Source organism: Amaranthus tricolor, chromosome 4, assembly GCF_026212465.1.
Source record: "Amaranthus tricolor cultivar Red isolate AtriRed21 chromosome 4, ASM2621246v1, whole genome shotgun sequence".
In the NCBI taxonomy this organism is placed as follows: domain Eukaryota; kingdom Viridiplantae; phylum Streptophyta; class Magnoliopsida; order Caryophyllales; family Amaranthaceae; genus Amaranthus; species Amaranthus tricolor.
Genome location: NC_080050.1, coordinates 29,314,215 through 29,334,077, shown reverse-complemented (window position 1 = coordinate 29,334,077; position 19,863 = coordinate 29,314,215). Strand labels below are relative to the sequence as shown.

The 19,863-nt window shown below is 34.8% G+C and overlaps 2 protein-coding genes across 2 annotated transcripts; one reads left to right on the top strand and one right to left on the bottom strand.

Moving 5' to 3' along the window:
- Nucleotides 1-11: 11 nt before the first annotated feature.
- On the bottom strand, nucleotides 12-14,978 carry LOC130810088 (protein VACUOLELESS1). The gene is made up of 15 exons (XM_057676031.1): nucleotides 14,025-14,978; nucleotides 12,437-12,727; nucleotides 10,698-10,837; nucleotides 6,587-6,692; nucleotides 6,404-6,496; nucleotides 6,049-6,138; nucleotides 5,860-5,973; nucleotides 5,678-5,785; nucleotides 5,486-5,559; nucleotides 5,303-5,357; nucleotides 3,797-3,978; nucleotides 3,060-3,189; nucleotides 2,847-2,949; nucleotides 764-861; nucleotides 12-607 (listed from the first exon to the last, which is right to left on the bottom strand). The coding sequence occupies exons 1-15, from the start codon at nucleotides 14,814-14,816 to the stop codon at nucleotides 452-454; spliced, it is 2,532 nt and encodes an 843-aa protein (XP_057532014.1). The 5' UTR covers nucleotides 14,817-14,978; the 3' UTR covers nucleotides 12-451.
- A 4,148-nt stretch (nucleotides 14,979-19,126) lies between these two features.
- On the top strand, nucleotides 19,127-19,701 carry LOC130810935 (uncharacterized mitochondrial protein AtMg00810-like). The gene is made up of 2 exons (XM_057677054.1): nucleotides 19,127-19,492; nucleotides 19,597-19,701. The coding sequence occupies exons 1-2, from the start codon at nucleotides 19,127-19,129 to the stop codon at nucleotides 19,699-19,701; spliced, it is 471 nt and encodes a 156-aa protein (XP_057533037.1).
- Nucleotides 19,702-19,863: the final 162 nt, after the last annotated feature.

Below are 19,863 nucleotides of genomic sequence, written 5' to 3'. Positions count from 1 at the left end.
ACCATGTAAAATTGTAAAATGCATATTGTTTGTATTTTTATTGATTAAATTTTTGAAGGAACTGTTCACAATGGACCCAAACAGAATACAAAAAATGATTTAATCAAATTACAGTAATCAAACCAACAAAAACTAAAACTAATCCAAATAGTGTTTATTGTGAGCTTGTCCCAAAACATTAACTGGCTCACAATCAAATCAGACCAGTAGCCATCCCTGTCGACTCATGGAACGGCTGCTTTTCATGCGAGCATTGTAGCACATAATAAGGCTCAACACTTTTTTACAAAATGGCAGAAGCAAAAGCCAGACTGCAACATCTTATGATGAAAATTTACACTCAGGAATATATGCAACCCTTTATCTATGCACACGAATAAAGATACCGAAAGAGAAATGAAAGCAAAAGACCATCTCTCTCGATGAAATAAATACAAAGAAACAAGATCCCTTATGAAACACCCAACCTCTCACGAATAGTGTCAAAAATTGATGTAGCTGCAGTACTTTGGGTGAAACTCAATCTCAACCGACCAAGCAGCTCGCTATCTTTCGCCTGAGAAGCAGCATCTGCAGCTTCTTTCGCCATTCCTATTCGAGCATATGCCTGTAAAACACGTAATGGCAATCAAAATCCATTGTAAGGAAAGACACCAAATTCAGATTACTCAATATAAAAAAGTATTTGTTCAAGTGTCTACAAAGAAGTCACATTGAACAACTGCATAAAAAACAAAAAAAATTAAAAAATAGTTCAGTTTACCTCAGCTCTTTCTCCAAGATCAGTAAGTTTGGGGATATATTTCAACGCTTCACCTTTTTCTTCTGCATCGATGCAAGCTTCAACGAAGGGTTTATATCCTAAAAGGAAGCAAGCACAAACCAAGCTAAAATCAATCCTCTAAGAAATTCGAGAACTAGGATACAATTGTCTCCATGAATGTTAATAAAATAAACACCGAGACGAATCAAACTAGATCCACTTGACTATATTTTAACTTATAGATAGATAATGAATAAAATACAAATCAAGAACACTATAATTTTATCATATCCATATTATAGATTAATGAACAGTAATGGGACACATAAGAGGGAGTACATTTTATAATTCATTAAATTGAAGATAAGCCACTGTTGAGAAAAATCCAAAGATAAAGCATATACAACTGAATAGAGTAGGGCATACAAAATTCTCTTAGAACGATATTTTAAGAAACACAGCTAGGACAATTAAATGGATATCCTTCTGCCATGAACAAAGAGAACAAAAAAAGGTTTAAATTTTTTATAAAATAAGAAGGAAAAAGATGCGAGAAACATATTACCAGAGAACATAAAAAGAAGGCACCTACACATTAACTAAACATGATTCCGTGTTTCAACCAAAGGCCATCTCTCAAACCAAAACACGTTAGTATACATCTGAAGTCCCACATGAGAATAATAAGAAAGAGTTGATAAACATATGAGTGATCCAACTCCAAATTAGTATGAGACCTTTAGGAAAGGTGTCCAATAACAAATCCCTGTTGGCTTAGACTAAAGCAGAAAATATCATACAGTGGGCCCAACACACTTATTTGTATGAAAAAATTGAGCACAACCTCAATAATAGTGATACTGAAAAAACACATAAGGGTCGCATTGTTGGCTCTAAAACAACCAGCATCAATCATGTATAGAGTACCATTAACACCGGCCAAACTTAAATCAATTTAATTATAGAGTCCTAATACAACTTAAGGTCTAAGCCCGTTTAGGAGAAAGGCTTAACTTAAGTGAAGTGAAAAACATAATACTAGAGTTGTTTTGAAAAGTAACGAATACAAACATAATCCCAAAGAAAACATAAAGAAAGAACAGCTAGTATCTTGAGAGACTGTCTCTTTGAGAGACATATTTCAAGCCCAGGCCATTAAAGATTAATGTCTACTTACCATATTCTTTTACTTACATTATTCTTAATGCTTACTTACCGTATCCTTAATGCCTACTTTCAATATTTTAAATGTCTACTTACATTATTCTTAATGCCTACTTATAATATTTTAAAAAAAATGTAATGAGCCGACCCAATTAGAGATGTCGCTCAAAGAGATGGTCTCTCACAAGAATTTGTGAAGAAAGTATAATTACAACCCAAAATATAACAGTCCTAAGTAATAAATTCATTAAACAAAAAGATGTCAATTAGAATTTTACTCTATTTCAACTCACTTATTCCCTAAAAGCAAAAAGAACTATAATCCATACTTTTGCTGCACAACTCGGATTATTCCTTGAAGTTTATAATAATAATTACAAAGACTTCACTGATTGACCAATCAACCATTCCATCATAATTGTACTAGGCTGAGACTGAGCATTCTAATTCTAATAGTGCAATAATGCAAGACAATGTTCTCCAATCCATTATAATACTGAATCTTAAAAGAGCTTAAACTAAACTTAATATTAATTAACCCATTATTATAGGAGGCTAAAAACACGGTTGTTTCAACCATCATCCACCCTTAACCAAAAAAGGGATCTCCACCTCATCACTATTTAGAATAATTATTTATGAGTAACCTCTTTTTTTTATCTCTAATAGGGTAAGCTTGCATACATCTCTAATATTTAATGGCATTAGGGTAATGAATGTTGTTGATTTATGTAAACTATTTATCATAAATAAGCATTTCCTTTGACCTCCATATTTCAAGCAATGGATCAAGAAGCCTTTTAAACTAGGGGAAAAACATCAAAGAGGATCACATGACAATCATTGCTCTCCAATAATTCAATGTTCCAGAATTGAATTTTTCACATAATTATTGGAATTTCAAAGCTAAAAAGATTACCAATTGGTGGTTTCTTCTCCTTTGAGAACTTCTCCAGCGCATCCCAGTCTCTAATGGTAGCTAATGCAAAAACTTTAAGCCAGTACCATCTTTTCTCAGAAACCTGATACAAGGTGCCAAAACAAAAGACTTTTTGGTCAAACAGAGGGATATTGAACAAAGATATAGCCTGGCAATTAGCAAAAATAAGATGCAAATTATACAGCTACATACCTTGAATTCTGTTTTCACCTTCATAGCTGCTCGATGATTTCCGAGTACAATGCACGTCCGGATGGTGTCACTAATGCTTGAATCTACAAAAATTGCTTGCTTGGTGGACACCTCTAGCTCATGTTGAATTCTATTACAACAGGAAACTGGAAAAACTTCAATAAATGCATCCACAGAAGAGCTATTAAGCTAAAAAAAATGTTCATGCATTCACCTGGAGCTATCAATCATTTAGATTTGATTCAAAAAGATTCAAAATAATAATGAAAGCAATAGCTGATTACAACTGTCTCTCCAATGGGGGCAACCCAAGTATTAAGGAAAATCACTTAACATTGAACAATTTTTCTGTTTGGTAGGCTACCCTTATTTCCCCATATATTATAACAAGTTACGCATAAAGCAAAAAGTTCCAAAATCAGAGCAGCTACAAACATGACAGACCAGCCCACACAAATACTTACTAAATACATTTATGTTGCCCTCACAACCGTCAGTCCTTTAATTCTGACAAATTCTGATAGTCCTTTACACAATCCACACCAACATATATGCATAAAAAAACATTTCACTCTGGCCCTTGGATCCTCTTTTGGTCCCCATCCTTTAAACAAACTACAGTAGGATAGGACATTTTTGTAACTAATTCCTTTCAGCCTCTAAGCCTAGGAAGCCCCACACGAAGAAAAAACAATGACACATACACAAATAGATTAATAGATTCTACCCAGATATACCTCAACAGTTTTGCATGCTCTTCCGCAGCTTTTGATTCAAAGATGTGTTCTTTTGTTTCAGAAAAAAGATCCCGAGCCTTCTCAATAAGTTTTACACGTGGCCCATGAAGTGGTGTCCCCTTGCTAGCCATAGGATTCTTGCTTAATTCCCAGGATTCCGTCCATAAAAGAAATGCAACTTCCTACAAAGCAAATATATATTGGAAGTAAATAAATGAAGCGGAATGATACATAAATACTGTCAGAATTTGTAAGCTAGTAGTACAACATAAATGGCATTGAGCACAGTGCATTGTAAAAGAGACCAAACACCACAAAATTTGTTAAGTGAAAATATGCAAAAATACCTACTCTGTTTGATCCAAAGCCGACTCGGATTAGTGGTCTAGGTTAAGACAGTCGTGACCAGCATAGTTGTGAGCAACATTCTCGTTGGGCCTTATGGGAGTTGTATGTAATGGATTTGAGCCTATTACAAGTGATGGGAATTATCACACATTGATTGTGTAGGATATTAACGTGGATCAAATGTATTCACTCACCTAAATACCTAATAGACTAGTTATATGTGATGAACTCTCCCGTTTGATCTATAACACAATATAAAGTTCCAAACATTTCTCATGTTTACCACCAAATCACGGTTGGATTAGAAGGTACAAGTTGAGTGGAAGAAACTGTAATTTTCTATTGAGCAATGCGATAGTAGTTAGTCTCTCAAGCGTAAAGTACAGTAGATACTCATCATTACTAGGGCATTAAACCCTTTGAATTCACCAACTAAACTTGTTGAGACAAAAAGTACTCATATGGTCAATTTTTCAAAACATAAGATTATGTCGGATAGTGCTAAATAGTAAATATGAAAGCTTACTCTGTAATTTAGTAATCTTCAATCAATACAAATTGACAATTTCTATTTATTTCTTCTTTTCTGGTTCAAAGGAGGAGGGTTGGTGAGGGGAAGAGAGGATCCACTGCTTTGATTCCATTTAAGAGCAAAAACCTTAGTATTTCAAGGACTATGTTAAACGATTTTTCTCGGATATAGTTTACAAAAAGCTAGCGATAATAGACAATCTTAGAGCATCTGCCTTGTTGGGATAAGGGGTAATAGGAAATGTACCCTCACCCTAGTGTTAAAGACAAAGTTTCCAATTGACACTAATCAGGCATCCCGGTACGACACTGCTACAGCTACTTCATAGTGGAGCGCAGTCGGCATATTGATGAGCCATATAATATAAGACAGTTGGAATCAGATAGTCACAAAGCAGATGAATCTTCGACCCAATGAAAATGAACATAATGACAGGTACGGTATTAAAACCAATCATAAAATGTAGAAATTTTATGAGGCTTGATAAAAAAATCTCATCTACTGATTCTACTCTTTCAAGTTTCCATTATTTCTCATTTATAAAACTTATATGCTGGCCACAGCCTGAAAAAGGTGAAAATAACATGAAAGATACTAGAAAATTCATGTTCAAAAACTCAAACTACCTGCAGCTGTCCGGCTGATAAATAGAAGTCCTTTAAGAATTCATGATCATGACACCTGCAAAACACTGAAAAGTCATACAGTGATACAGAGCACTTACAAAATTATAGTCATAAAGTTACTTGGAAAAGATGATAAAACAGAAGAATAAAACACAAAGGATATAATCGAATTGTTAGAGATACCTAGAGTAAACCATGAATAAATCCCTAGCTAATGGTTTGGCTTGAATCGTCCCAAAGAAGTCCAATGCTGGCCTCTGTGCCGAAGGCAAGAAAAATAGCCCATCTTATTACACACTTCAACCAAAATAAAAAATTAAAAAAAAAAAAGGATTCTGTCAGATAGTGCTGCACTTGCAACTTCCCAAGAGTTACCTTGTGCCAAATATGGAACAAGACAAAATACACAAGATCAGTATCCCCACTATCCGTGGCTTTTGTCAAAGCTGAGTCTTCCTCTCCAATGCTTAATAGCAGTGGAACCTGAAGCCACATTGGGTAAATTAAGATATAATTTCACAAAGACAAAATTATAATAACATTTGAATAGCAAAAACCTGTTTGGATGGACAAGGTTCATGCTCAACCAGAGCAGCAGCCAACTTTCTTCTGCCACTTTTATCAGCATGCTCAGCAACTCTAGCATAGTCTATGCCTTTACATAATTTCAACTGAAATATAAAAATCCCGGTTACATGATGCACAAGAAGGTGATTATAAAAACAAGAAGCTGATAGTAAATCAACCTTGTCAAGTAAAAGACTGAGGAGAGCTGTATCAGACATTGCTAACGAACTTGTTATCTTGGTACATGCCCAATGCATTATGACAAGCTCCTAAGAAAGACATCAAGATGAGAAGCAAGTTTTATGTGTTGAATTAACCCACAAGAACATCTCAAAAAAAATGACTTTTGGTTATCTTCACTAATGGTAAAAATCAAAGAATATAATCTTTACAGATGTCAAAAATTGATGTGGCACATCTATGAAAAACTCGCAGCATTATCAAACAAAATTCAAGAGCGTGCTTCAGTTTATGTAGCTACTGATAATGGTTTCCATTCATGCAACAACCATAGATTTTCTAAAATGAATTTACCTGGTTCAAGCCAAGGTACTCAGATAATCTTAGGGCCAAAAGGTGATGACGGGCATTAATCAAACGAGAAATCAAAACCGGTGCTGTTAGCTCCTGCAGAGGAAAGCACATACAAGAGGTCAGTCATACCTGAATTCAATGATAGAAGGGCCATCAACAGGTAACTTAAGAGAAAAATATTACCCTGTACTGTTGTATACTAAGAGGGATCCCAATCTCAGGGCTACGAACAGCATTTATTACACGCAATGTTTTACACATCTCTTGGAAACGATCACGAGGAACATTGCTGTCAAAGCCAAATTGATATCATTACCAAGAAACACATTTAGAAAAATAAGTATATACTTCATTTACCAAACCGGTCACTCATAACAGCACAACACATGCTTTAAGCATCACATGTAAAAACAATGATCGTCCAGCAGTATCAACCACCAAAGATCATAGTAATCACAGTCACCATAAGTAAATTAGAACCAAAAAAACCACATAGCAACTAGAAAACATGTCAGGGAAGATAGATGATATTGCTGATGACTTAGGCCTAGTTTTTAGTATGCAAGAATTAAGAAACTTAAAAGTTTGTATCTCCGAAAGGCACAATTAGTCTCACTTCTACTTCAAATGAGATCCATGTGGTCCCGTGTTAAATCTGTCTGATATTCCTTGCAGATTATTCGATATAATGCTTTTAGTCATGGTTATTTCGTTCGTTAAGCATATCTAGACATCTGGTGCAAAACTACGGTTTCATCACAGTCGAGGCAATGGTCGCAAACCAGATTTCACAGTTAATGCGGATGATTTCCACAGTGGGCCTATATTTCAGTCGTGATAAACTTAAAAACCTTTACGATACGGTCGTGATACGGTGATACGGCCTTCTTTTGGCACTATATTATCAAACCTTGGATTCAGTGAGGCTTGCCCTAGTCTGATTGCTTGAAAGTAGTTTATTACGTTGCCACTTTATGTTAGCCCCATTTCACAAATTGATTTCTTCCTTTTAAACTGTCCCCATTTCTTTCTTTGACAAATGACAAGTATGAACCACTTTCTCTCTCATAATTTTGAATTGTGTTCCTACCAAAAACTAAATTTCTAACTTACAAACGACAAAAAGCATAAACAATGTCCAGGATCCTTTATCCTCCTCTTTGTGAAAGGAAGGAGAAGAATCGCTGCCAGTGAATCCTTCCTCTTACTGTTTAGCATGATTTGTTTATCAATATTTCTTTCCTCTATGTCTATGCTTGGCAGCAACACCAAATTTGAGTTCCTTCTATTTTAGAAAGGTGCATTTTGAAGAAATAGGTGCCATTTTGTATTCTTAGTAAGAAATATCAACAATTTACCCTCAATCAGATAAACCCTTGTGGATTTCAAACTAAGAAGCTTGGTTAACACTTACATTAGCACTCGAGTCAATGTGGTCTTTGGTCAGCTCTAGAGTTAAATCAACAGCCTCCCCTTTCTTTCTTGATGTAATCCAATCCAATTAAACTGCAACAAAAGTCTCTACCAATTTCTCTTGTATGTACATTCTAACTGTCCCAAAGATGCATTCCTTGACACAGCTGCTTACTAGCACACCACATGTCCGAACATTCTATGCTGACAGACATCAGATCTATATGCATTAGCGATTTTTTGATTAAGTTCGTTTGGAAAATCTGAACAATTATTATCCCCAATATAAACAAAATAAAGAGAATGTTGTAGAGAGGTGTTCTCAAGGAAGGATAAAAGGTAAAAGCACTAAAAGAAATGTTAATTCATGACACAATTTTACAATTTTCCTAAAACCAGTGACATTCTTTAACAATTCATAAATTTTAATAGCAACCTTCTTTCTTTTCTTTAATCTTTTTTTGTGGGGGGCTAAGGTATAATCATTTTTCCATTAAGCATTTATCAAAACCAACAGCACCGACCTTTGCATTTAAATCTGGTTTTTTTCTTTCTCAAGTAATGATCTACAACCTTAAATGTAGAGCCAAAGAATAACACAAAACACTTGAATAGGAAACATGCCAAAGGATTCAAAGGTACAACGATTCACATTCACTACAGAGAAAGATGAACCTACTATCATATGCATTCAGTTATTTTTCACAGCGTAAAGAAGAAAATCAGAGAGACACTTTTCCAGCTCAGTACAGGCTATCCCAATCTACGAATTGCTATTGTTTCAAACTACAAGGCTACATGAGAACAAATCAATAACCCCCCCCCCCCCCCCCCCCCCCAAAAACATACACACACACACATACTCCGCAAATATCATTTTCTCTTGAATATATTTAGGCTATGTTTAGTGTGGATAGTATTTACTTATTTCAAGAACAAATATTTTAAGGTGGTTGCCTAAGTCAATTCACAGTTATAATGAGTTCAAATAACATAAGCTTGAATAAATTATAATTTATAACAAGCCATATAGAGCAAAGATGACACTTAGAGGAGCAAGTGACCAAAATGATGACAAATTTATTATAGACTAATTTTAAATTGTCATTGGAGACGCGAAAAATAATTCGAGACACCACACAAGTATAGAAAATCTTGTTTAAACCAAATATAAGTGGGAAAATAAGCAAAACATATATTTCATGGCACATGCTCAATCCATGAAGCTGCTCTAGGTGTTGCTCCGTGACTAAATGCTCACAAGTTCGAAATCTAGAAGCAACCTCTAGCTGAACTGTAGGGTAAGATTTGCCTGCATTACAACACTATGGCAAGACCTTAGTTTTAAAAGGCACGAGGAGGACTGAGCCTCATAAGTGTTCAAGTCTTAGCACAAGGGGCAAGGCAAAAGCACGAGTTTCGAAAGGTGAGACATAAGTTTTCATTCTAAAGATTATAAAACAATTTTATAGCATATTTGATACTTAGAACAATGAGATACATATTATTGTTGCATAAAAGATTTAAAATATTTGTTGCACTAACCCACTAATATGATGCAAAATGGTACAAGAGGGTCCCTAAACCTGGGATCTAAGACATTATGTCATGTCGTTCTTTTGCTAATTGTTATAATAAACAAGAAATAAGAAAATGGAAGATTGAAGCATCGAAGAAAAGGAAAATTGAAAGAAAAAACATAGGAAAATTAATAGAAAAAAAAACGACTGAGAGGGGTAAATGTAAAATCAAATAGAAGGAACATAAAAAGAAGAAAAAACTTGAACAAAGGGACAACCAGAAAATTGAAGAAGCCAAAGGAAGAAAAGAAGATAGATAAAGAATCTAGAAGAAAAAAACAACATAGAAGAAGATAGAAGAAATCAAAAAGAAAAACAAAAAACAAAGCGAACTAATGGTGGGGAAGGATCTCAGATTAAAGTCTGCTGACTTTAAGGACTCCAAAAAAGATCCTTATTTTACCTTTTATATCTCTCTTTGAAAAGAAGCCCTTTTTTTCCTTTAAATAAGACAACCCTTTGCTGTCTAATCAGACTATAGCGTATTAATAAGTAGGTTTATAAAAACCAGAAGTGAAAAATATCATGTTAAGCCTATACTAAGAGAACCGATTTTTCCCGACCTCAGCACTTAGGTGCTGGCGCTTTTCAAAACTAAGGTTTTAAAAGGTGCTAAGGGTCAAGGCACTAGTCTTTGGGTTTAAGGATCCTCCAAAACCAGGGAAAAAGCAATTAAGAACTCAAATAAAACAAAAAAATTATAAAAAGAAATGAAAAAAATAAAGAAAAAACATATTTGACAGGTAACCACATGGCCACATCAAATGGCTCCTTTTGACACTATGACCAAAAGGGGCTAGACGCTATAAAGCAGTTGCCTTGAAAAATCACCTTGCCTAACCCATCGTGCAGACAAGCTTTTTAAAACTAAGATACTTCCCAAAATCCTCATTGTGCAGTGTGAGGGATGCTCGGTGCACCGTACTGCCCTCTTATGTTCAATCCATGACATCAAAAGTCCTAATATTGAAGGTTAAAGAATATAGGCATGAGATCCACAACATCCAAATTTTTATCAAGGAGTGACACTTAACAAGTCTGAGCTTACTTTTGATGCCCCACCCCCCCAAAAAAAAAAAGTTAACATAGAACTTGGATAGAATATTCTAGGCAACAAACTCCATTTAAAAAAAGGGAAATATCGATAAAATCATACCACTACTTTGCGTTACTCAAATATTTTCGAGGGATCCATATTTAGAACCTTGTTCACAAAGACATATTAGAATTTTCACGCAAAAACATAAGCCCACATCATTTTACGTACAGAAGCGTATACCCTAAAGATTTATCAATCTCACCAACAAAAGGCTTGACCATAGCTTGCAGCTCTCAACAACGTTCGTTGACGTGAAACATCAAATTCATAACCTGCAGCATCAATGCATGCTTCGATTGCCTCTGGCAATGATGATCTTATCATTCTCAAATTTTCATCCGCCTGCAGAAGATAAAGACTTTAGAATAGGAGCACAAAATAGGAATAAGAAACATGCTATGAACTGGACTCTCAATTATGATGTGCAACTCTATTCTAGGATTAAAGCAAAAAAAAAAGTACTGATATATATCAAGTTCTTTGAGTTGCTTTTCACTCTTAATGAAAGAAAACTAAACAAAGTAAAATGAACTACTAAATCATGTGATGTTGCTTTCTCCTTTCCTCTACTTGTAGGCTTAAAGCAATAGCACTGTCTTTAATTCTTCCAACTTCGTGTAATTAACTTCCTGCCTTGTCCAGAAAACCTCTTCTCAATCTCAACTACTTTTATCTTAATTTTCTAGTAAATATCCTTAAACACTTGTAGTAGAATGCTCATACAAACTAAATACTCTATACTACAGGCACGGATTTGAGGAGGCTTATTTTCTGCTTTTAGCCTTTTTCATTTTGATATGGAAAATACCCGTATTGATGAAAAACTTTCAGCAGAATAAACAAAGTTTCCAGCTTTTGGCAATGATATTTAATAGCAATTTGAACCTATGTAGTAGAGAGGAAGCTTCAATCCCAATATATTATTTTGGCTTGCTTTTTGAGCGAAAATAGGCTCCACCAAAATCCTAAACTTGTTTTCTTATATTTTCGTTTCGAATGCAGTCCCTCAAGATATGCCCACTCATCCACCCATATATTCACATTTGTGCTACTTTCATCTTTCTATTATGATCCTTCAATAAACCTACAACTAGAAAAATCAATTATATTGATCATCCACAACCTTCATTCATTTCTATCTATTGTCACATGTTCTTGCAAAAGGCTAATACTTTATGTCATTTTTCACTCACGTTATCTAAGTAATTTTAGGCTTACGTTCTCCTCTTCTAAGCTCAACAATTAAAGAAAAAAGGGAAGCAAAGGAAAGAACAAATCAATATTTGACTATGAGAACGAAACTAGACAAAGTAGAAAACATTGATTTTCCTTGTGAGAAGGGGTTCTATGGAGAAAGCAGTCAAAGAAAGTCCAGAACTGGAAACTTTTTAAAGAAAAAACAAATTGATCAAAGCATATGAATAAAATTCACAAATGTTTTCGGATAGATAACTGGAAACTTTGAATATTATTTTTGAAGTAACTGACTTGATCACTTTTAATATTTCAGGTCATTGTGTTTTAGTTGATTGGATTCACGTTAAATGATAGTGACGTTTAACTTATTTAATATGTTTGAATTAAATATCAAGGTTCATAAATGAAAGATTACTGACCCTCAATTCATATATTGTGTTTGATTATCTATCATAGCATAAAATATACTACTATTTTATTATTCCTTGGCATGTATGGATATCTTTCTCAATATAAAGGATAGCATCAAAATCAATAAATGATAAAAAAAAATTCCTCTCATTTAACAAGTTGTTTGCCTCAAAACTACTATCATGATAAAAGCATATTAAAAGCATGTTACTCTTCTGAAATTTGACATCCTGATCATTACATAGGAAGTGAATCTATCAAAAAATAGAAATTGAGAAGAAAAAGGAACCAAATTTCTAAAATTCAGTCACGGAAATAAATTCAAGCTGATACCTTGGCACTTTGCCTATCAAAATGATCCAAAGCATCATATAACAAAGCTGCAGGGGTTGTGCTTCCTATCTCATAAATCGACACTGTGGAATCAGGAACTCGCTGAAGAAATTCCATATTTGTGTTTGAAAGAACCCTAACACCATCGCATTCTGATATCAAAATTATTGGTTCATCATAAAAGTAGCGCACTGGATCTCCACATGGGCCCACCATCAGAAGAGCATCATCCCAATACAATAGTACACTGTCCAGTCCACACCAGGCCAGCTGTTCTGGGGGAAGAGCAGACTGCGTGAAAGTAAAATTAGCAAAAGAAATCAAGTTGGGGACTAACTATCAAATGTAAGAGTAAAGGGAAGAGCAAATGCTTCCAGCTTGCAAGATGAAGAACAATGATCGGTGATGTACCAGGAGTTCACATAATTAAGACATGAAAACTCAAAGGACCGAGGGAGGATGGCTCAGAAAGAAGCCTTTGTCCAAAAAAACTCTTAATAGGCCATATCAGCATAAACAGCTGACCAAGAGCTCCATCCTATAATCTCTTATGAAATTATCAGCTTCTTGTCACCCCCAAAATCACAAAGCCTCACTACAAAATTCAACAGAAATTGAACTGGCAAAAAATTGTTCAAAAATGAGCAATCTATAAAAGCTGCTTATTCAAGTATTAAGTTTCTAATCTCCAATTGCTCTCATACACATTAAGAAGAAAACTCTCTCAAACACCGTGACATAGCTTTGAATGATGCTTTCTGTTGCTTTTTTTTTTATTGATTCCTTTAAACACACATGCATCTCCTTTAACATTTGTCCTGTTCTTTCACCTAACAATCTTACCAAAAATTAATCTATCAATAGACAAATTCCCTTCAAAACCATAATACTTAAACGGAGCAATCGCACACCAAAATAGAGAAAAAAATATCTATTTTCAGCATGATCATCAACCAAAATCATACACACACTTCCTAGAAAAGTTCTACACATCTCTTAAATTCGACTAACTATGTCATATACTACCTCCGCATATTTTACCATGCACCACTTCAATAATATTCACTATTCATCACCCAATTTTATTTTATAGATTGTAGTTAGTGTATAAGGAAAATTACAGTAATCTAATTCGTCTAATCGCACAATGTCATTATATTAAAATATAATTTTTATTTTATATAACTAAGATTTATAGTTGTTTGGTTACAAATTATAATGGACTATAGTAAAATGATTCATTATCATGTATGATGTTTACCACTAAGGTTTAATTGGAAACAACGTCAGTGTTAACACAATATTATAACAAGGGTAACGCTGCATATATCGGACCCCAAACCCCACCCTAGGTAGGAGCCATTTAGCAGTCTTGGAGTAATGGAACATTGTTGTATAACTAAGATATTAAAGATCAAAAGAAATAAAATGGATAGTATAAAACATCAAATTGTGCAAGAATAAATATACGAATGAAGTACCTAAAAATTCAAAGAACTCCATTCCTCAACCATTAAGCTATTATAATTTAGACACAATTAAAAACAAAGCTAAACAGCATTTGCAATAGCAAGAAACACTAACCAACCTCGCAAACGTGCTCGAAAATAATGTTAGCGAAGTCAGAGGTAATAACCAGTAGCCTCCCATCATGAGTAAAGGAAGCCAATAACTTTCCATCCCTAGAAACCACCATCTTTTGAAGCGGTCCAACACCTTCACCCACTTCCCTTGACTCGTCTTCATCCACCAACAATACATGATCTCCAACACCAAGCAATACCTCCACATTCCCTGACATCGTATACTTAGGCTCGATCACCGTCATACATAATGGAGGATCCTCGAGCACAGGATCAGCCAATTTAACGACATCCTTATCCGACCTAAAATTCGAAAAATCCGGCACACAGAAAAACTGAAAACCTTCATTCATACACACAACTCCATTCCCCCAAAACACACAATCCACTACACTTTGCTCAAAGCACTCCTTCCCTAACGAAATACTAGGTTCAATTAACTCAGCATGGATGTTATACCTATAAACCGTTCCGTCTTGCACTATGCAAATTAGGGTTTGATCTTCGGTCCAAGACATACTTATCAATCGTCCACCAGGATTTCTCCAGATAGTTTCAGAAATCTGATTGCCAGCGGAATTGAATATTCGGAGCTTTCGAAGAGCTGATTCAGCGTAAAGTTGAACGATCTTTGAATCGTCACGAATTACAGCAATTGGACCACCATAAGGTGCGCAGGCTACCTTGTTGCGAGTAAGATCAATGTGTTTCCATTTCATAGAGTATATTTCGGGTTTCCGGTAGTAACGATTGTAGAGGAGTTGCCATTCCGCTGCAATGGAGACTGCTGCAGCCATTGTTGCTAAGGAGAAAGAAAAATGGTGGAAGTGGAAATCAAAATTATTGCTGCTCTTATTTTGGTGTTAATTAGTCATCCATCCATTAGCATTGGATCTTGCAAAGAATAGAATTGGAAAGACGGTCGTTGAGGACATCAATAGTTTGATTTTTTTTTTGGTTCAAACAACAATTTCTAGTTTTTTACGTTGTTGTCTTTATAATTGCTCTAAACTATTTTTATGCTCTCAAATGTTTAATTTACCATTTTGACGTTTAATTCATCAACGCTCTCAAATATCGTATTAATTTTGTTTTCATTCAAAATGACAAAAGGTGAATTAAATGTTATGAAAATTAAATTGTTACAACATTTGAGAGCGTATTTGATAGCATAAAAATGGTTTAGGACAAATTATAAAGACAATAACTAACGCTTAATAGTGGTAGAAATGTCAAAATGGTAAATTAAACGGAAATTGACAAGAATTAAATGAAAAATGATACGTTAGATAGTGCATAGACTGGATGCTACCATGTGGAAAAATCTTACAAAAGTGCTACTACTCGCGTTGCATTAAAGTTCGATACTACCATGTGAAATTTTCCTTTAAATAAAAACAAATCCTACAACATCACATTTGATCATATTTCATTTTATCATATTTTAAAGCATAATTGATTATTTTTAAATAATCAAATCTTTGTATATTATTTAATGACAGTAGTCCTTGCCACATTTTAACTAGCTATCGTAGCAAATTGCATATTTTTATTACATTAACTTTTTGTAATTTTTAGTTAAGCATAATTTAAAATATAAATTATCAAAATTATACATGAATTGTATAAAAGTGAAATGTAACAAGTATAATAAAACGGAGGAATTCTTAAATCGTGTTAATTAGTAACTTTTTTATTTGGTATAAAAGCTAATTTTTCACCATATTTAAAAAAAAATATTTGAACAATTAGAAAGTCAAACAGCAAGTCTTGTATGAGATCGTTTCACCGTGAGATTCAGTTAAAAGCTTTGGTTGGTTCACTATTGAGATTCAGTTAGTAGTAGGGAATGTGGGTTTGTATGTATTGTGGTTTAGTCATGTAATTATAAGGATGAGATTAAAAGGATTTAATGATTTAAAATATAATATATATATATATATATATATATATATATATATATATATATATATATATATATATATATATATATATATATATATATATATATATATACATATATATATATAAGGGGGACTGCAGCTACTGTCTCGGCAGTCGCGCCCCGATCCGAGATGTCGAGTGTATTTTGTTGTCGTTTCACTTATCTGTTGTGTTCAAAACTCGTTAAACGCTAAAATTAACTAAAAATAGTAAATGGATGTTAGAAATTATGAAATTTGGTACCCTAGGTAATTAATGCCTTCCAAACGCAGTGGTGAAGTCGGATTTTTTGTTTGAATTTTCGAAACTGTCTGAAATGGCCGTTTAAGTTACTGGTTAGATTTTAAGTTTTGGAATTTTTGAAATTTGGGTGAAATCATTTAAAATTATAAAGTTTTAGTAGTGCCTTAATGGTATGCATTAGATTAAATGTGTAAACATGTTCTAATACGTGATTTTTGTATATGTGTTGTGTTTAGGACCTCGATTCATAAGAGGTTGAGGTTCAAATCGTGAAGCGCTTGAGTTGCTTTAATCGTGCTATTAAGGTACACGCTTAGACCACACAATAGTAATTGGTTATGTAAAGTAATGTTGTGCTCATTCTATGTTGTGATGTTGTATATCACGTAAGATTTAGACCCCAAAATAATTTGTAAAGAATTTTAATTGGAATTTGAGGATGGTTGTGTAATTACTCAAATGGGGTTACTTAATTGGAAATGGAATACCTTGTTATTGTTCCCATGGCAGTTTTGGATCATTACGGTCACCATGGGGTATGCATACTTTTGCCTTTGACGACCCGAACAGGACGGGCAACGTCTTAGGTCAGAGGTTGCCTTGGGATTAGCTTTCCCTTGTGTATTCCTCCAAAAAATTTTGAGAATACTCTGTCGACTCGAACTAGACGGGCAACGACATGAGTTGGAGTCTGAAAAGTCAAACGTGACATTTAATTAATAGAGCCTTCGCATGCTAGAATGAACTCATTGCTTGTATGTAACTAATATAATACATAGTATGTTGTCTCTAACGTGTATTGTTATGTGCTTTGGAACATGCTATGATGTTGTCATTCAACGACTAGTAGGTTGACTTGCAGGTGGGGACTAGTGTGTGAGGACTATTCTAATAGAACCTGTAGTCGATCTGACTATCGTGCCCAGAATTACTATTAGAATTTTATCCATCCATACTTTATTATTTTTATTTCTGTAAGTACATTTTGAATCAGATTGTATTTGGTTTGAAGAGGCCAGTAGGTTCTCAAGTTGTGATTTTAGACTTTCGCTATCTTGTTATCTTGTCATTACTATTTTATTTCTTTATCACTAGAACGTCTTCGGCCCTAGAACTGGTTTAATTTAATGTCCGATGTGTGGACTGGAATTCATATTTGTATAAATTTATCCGGTTCACTTCAACACGGACTATTACAATTGGTCTTCGTTTTTCTTGTCCTCATACTTCTTCTTAAAATGGCCAATCGAAACGCAAAATCTGATCAATCAATAATATTGTTCGTACTTCTTTATGCCATGCGTCTCTGCCTCCTTTTTGGCCTCACGTCTTAAATACTGCTACTTATCTTCTTAACATTCTTTTCTCTAAATTACTTAAAAATCTCACTTTTACTCATTTACTCTATCACAAAACTCGCTCTTATGATCATCTTCGGGTTTTTGGTTGTCTATGCTTTCCTTTATTTCCCTCTACTACTATTCACAAATTACAACCTCGCTCCTCTCTGTGTGTCTTTTTGGGATATCCGTCATCTCATCGTAGTTACAAGTGCTATAATCTCTCCACAAATAAAATAATTATTTCTCATCATGTTCTTTTTGACGAAGCAACTTTTCCTTTTTCTCGTTCCTCTCCTCATCCCACACATAATTATGATTTTCTTGATGATCGCTCTCCTTTGGTCATCCTCACAAAAACCGAACACCCCCCCATTTCTGACCCAAATCAACCCAACCCATCCGCCATCCTCCCCCACCATCATGGGCCTCTACATGGCCCAGTTACCTCCTCCCCAAAACATAATAGCCCAAACACCTCCCTTTTCTAATGAACCCCATACCACACCTCCCTCTAACCCCGGCATGACTACGCGTAGTCAACATGGTATTTTCAAACCCAATCCTAAATATTCTCAAGCCTTATTTGTCACCACCGTTTCCCCCATACCCAAAAACCCCATACATGCTCTTCGTGACCAGAACTAGAAACAGGCTATGCAAGAGGAATATGATGTTTTAATTGTGAATCATACATGGGATCTTGTGCCTCGTCCAGCTCATGCTAACATGATCCGCTCTTTGTGGATCTTTCTTCTTAAGACTAACTCTGATGGGTCTTTTGAGCGCTATAAGGCGTGTCTTGTTGGGGATGGGAAGTCTCAGCAAGAAGGTGTGGATTGCGATGAAACTTTTAGTCCTGTGGTCAAGTCTGCTTTTATTCGCCTAGTTTTGAGTATTGATATATCTAAGTCTTGGTTTATTCATTAGCTTGATGTTAAAATGCTTTTCTCTATGGTAATTTGCATGAGACTGTTTATATGCATCAACCTTTAGGTTTCCGCAACTCTGCGCATCCTAATTATGTTTGTCTTCTCCGAAAATCTTTGTATGGTCTTAAACAGTCCCCCCCTGCTTGGTATCAAAGATTTGTTGGCTTTATCACTACTATTGGTTTTCGTAATAGCATTTTTGATAATTCCTTGTTTGTATATTCACATGTGTCGGATCTTGCTTATTTCCTTTTGTATGTTGATGATATTATTCTTATTGCTTTATCTGATTCTCTTCATCAATCTATTATGTCTAAACTGAGTTTAGAGTTTTCCATGAAGGACTTAGGTCCTCTTAGTTATTTTTTAGGTATTGCTGTTACTCGTACTTTTATAGGGCTCTTTCTTTCTCAACGTAAATATGCCACTAAGATTCTTGAGAAGGCAGGTGTGTCTGATTGTAATCATGCTTCCACTCCTGTTGCTATGACTAGCAAACTCAGCACTGACTCTGGTTCTCCTTAAGATAATCCCACCTTGTATCGTTGCTTAGCCGGTGCCTTACAGTATCTTACTTTCACTCGACCGGACATTTCGTATGTTGTTCTACAAATCTGTCTCTTTATGCATGATCCTAGAGTTGAACACATGGCTACTCTCCATCGTATTCTTCGTTATGTTCGTGGTACTATTAATCATGGTTTACAACTTTACAAGTCCTCTATTACTTCTCTTTCGTTTTATACGGATGTTGATTGGGATGGTTGTCTTGATACTCGCTGCTCGACGTCCGGATATTGTGTCTTTATGGGTGATAACTTAGTCTCTTGGTCCTCTAAGCGTCAGCCTACAATTTCTAAGTCTAGTGCTGAAGCTGAATATTGTGGGGTTGCTAATATTGTCTCCGAAACTTGTTGGATTCGTAATTTGCTTCTCGAGTTGCATTATCCTATTCCCACTGCTATTCTTGTGTACTGTGATTATGTTAGTGCAATTTATCTTTACGGCAATCCGGTTATTCATCAGCGTACTAACATATTGAAATGAACATCCATTTTATTCGTGAGAAGGTCAAACATGGTGAGGTTCGGGTTCTTCATGTTCCGTCCTATTATCAGATTGCGGATATTTTCCCCAAAGGCCTTTCTAAGATTCTTTTTGATGAAATCCGTTCCAGTCTCAGTGTTCACGAGCCTTCCGATTCGACTACAGGGGCGTATTAGAGTAATATCTTTAGTATCTTTAGAATATTATGTAAATATTCTTATTATGTACAATATAATTGTAATTATTTAGCTTCCATATTTTAAGAACATTTCTTGTATTTATTGATTATTCATCTAATGAGAAATCAAGGAAATACTTTCCAATAATTTTAAAGTTGT

Bases quoted from the DNA above. Each gene is read 5' to 3' on its own strand.
- LOC130810088 (XM_057676031.1), bottom strand. From the start codon at position 14,816: ATGGCTGCAGCAGTCTCCATTGCAGCGGAATGGCAACTCCTCTACAAT. The intron at 5,560-5,677 runs GTAACTCTTGGG...CCTTCGGCACAG, and splicing joins TGTTCCATATTTGGCACAAG to AGGCCAGCATTGGACTTCTT. The intron at 3,979-5,302 runs GTAGTTTGAGTT...TTTGCTTTGTAG, and splicing joins TATCAGCCGGACAGCTGCAG to GAAGTTGCATTTCTTTTATG.
- LOC130810935 (XM_057677054.1), top strand. From the start codon at position 19,127: ATGGCTACTCTCCATCGTATTCTTCGTTATGTTCGTGGTACTATTAAT. The intron at 19,493-19,596 runs GTTATTCATCAG...TCCTATTATCAG, and splicing joins TTTATCTTTACGGCAATCCG to ATTGCGGATATTTTCCCCAA.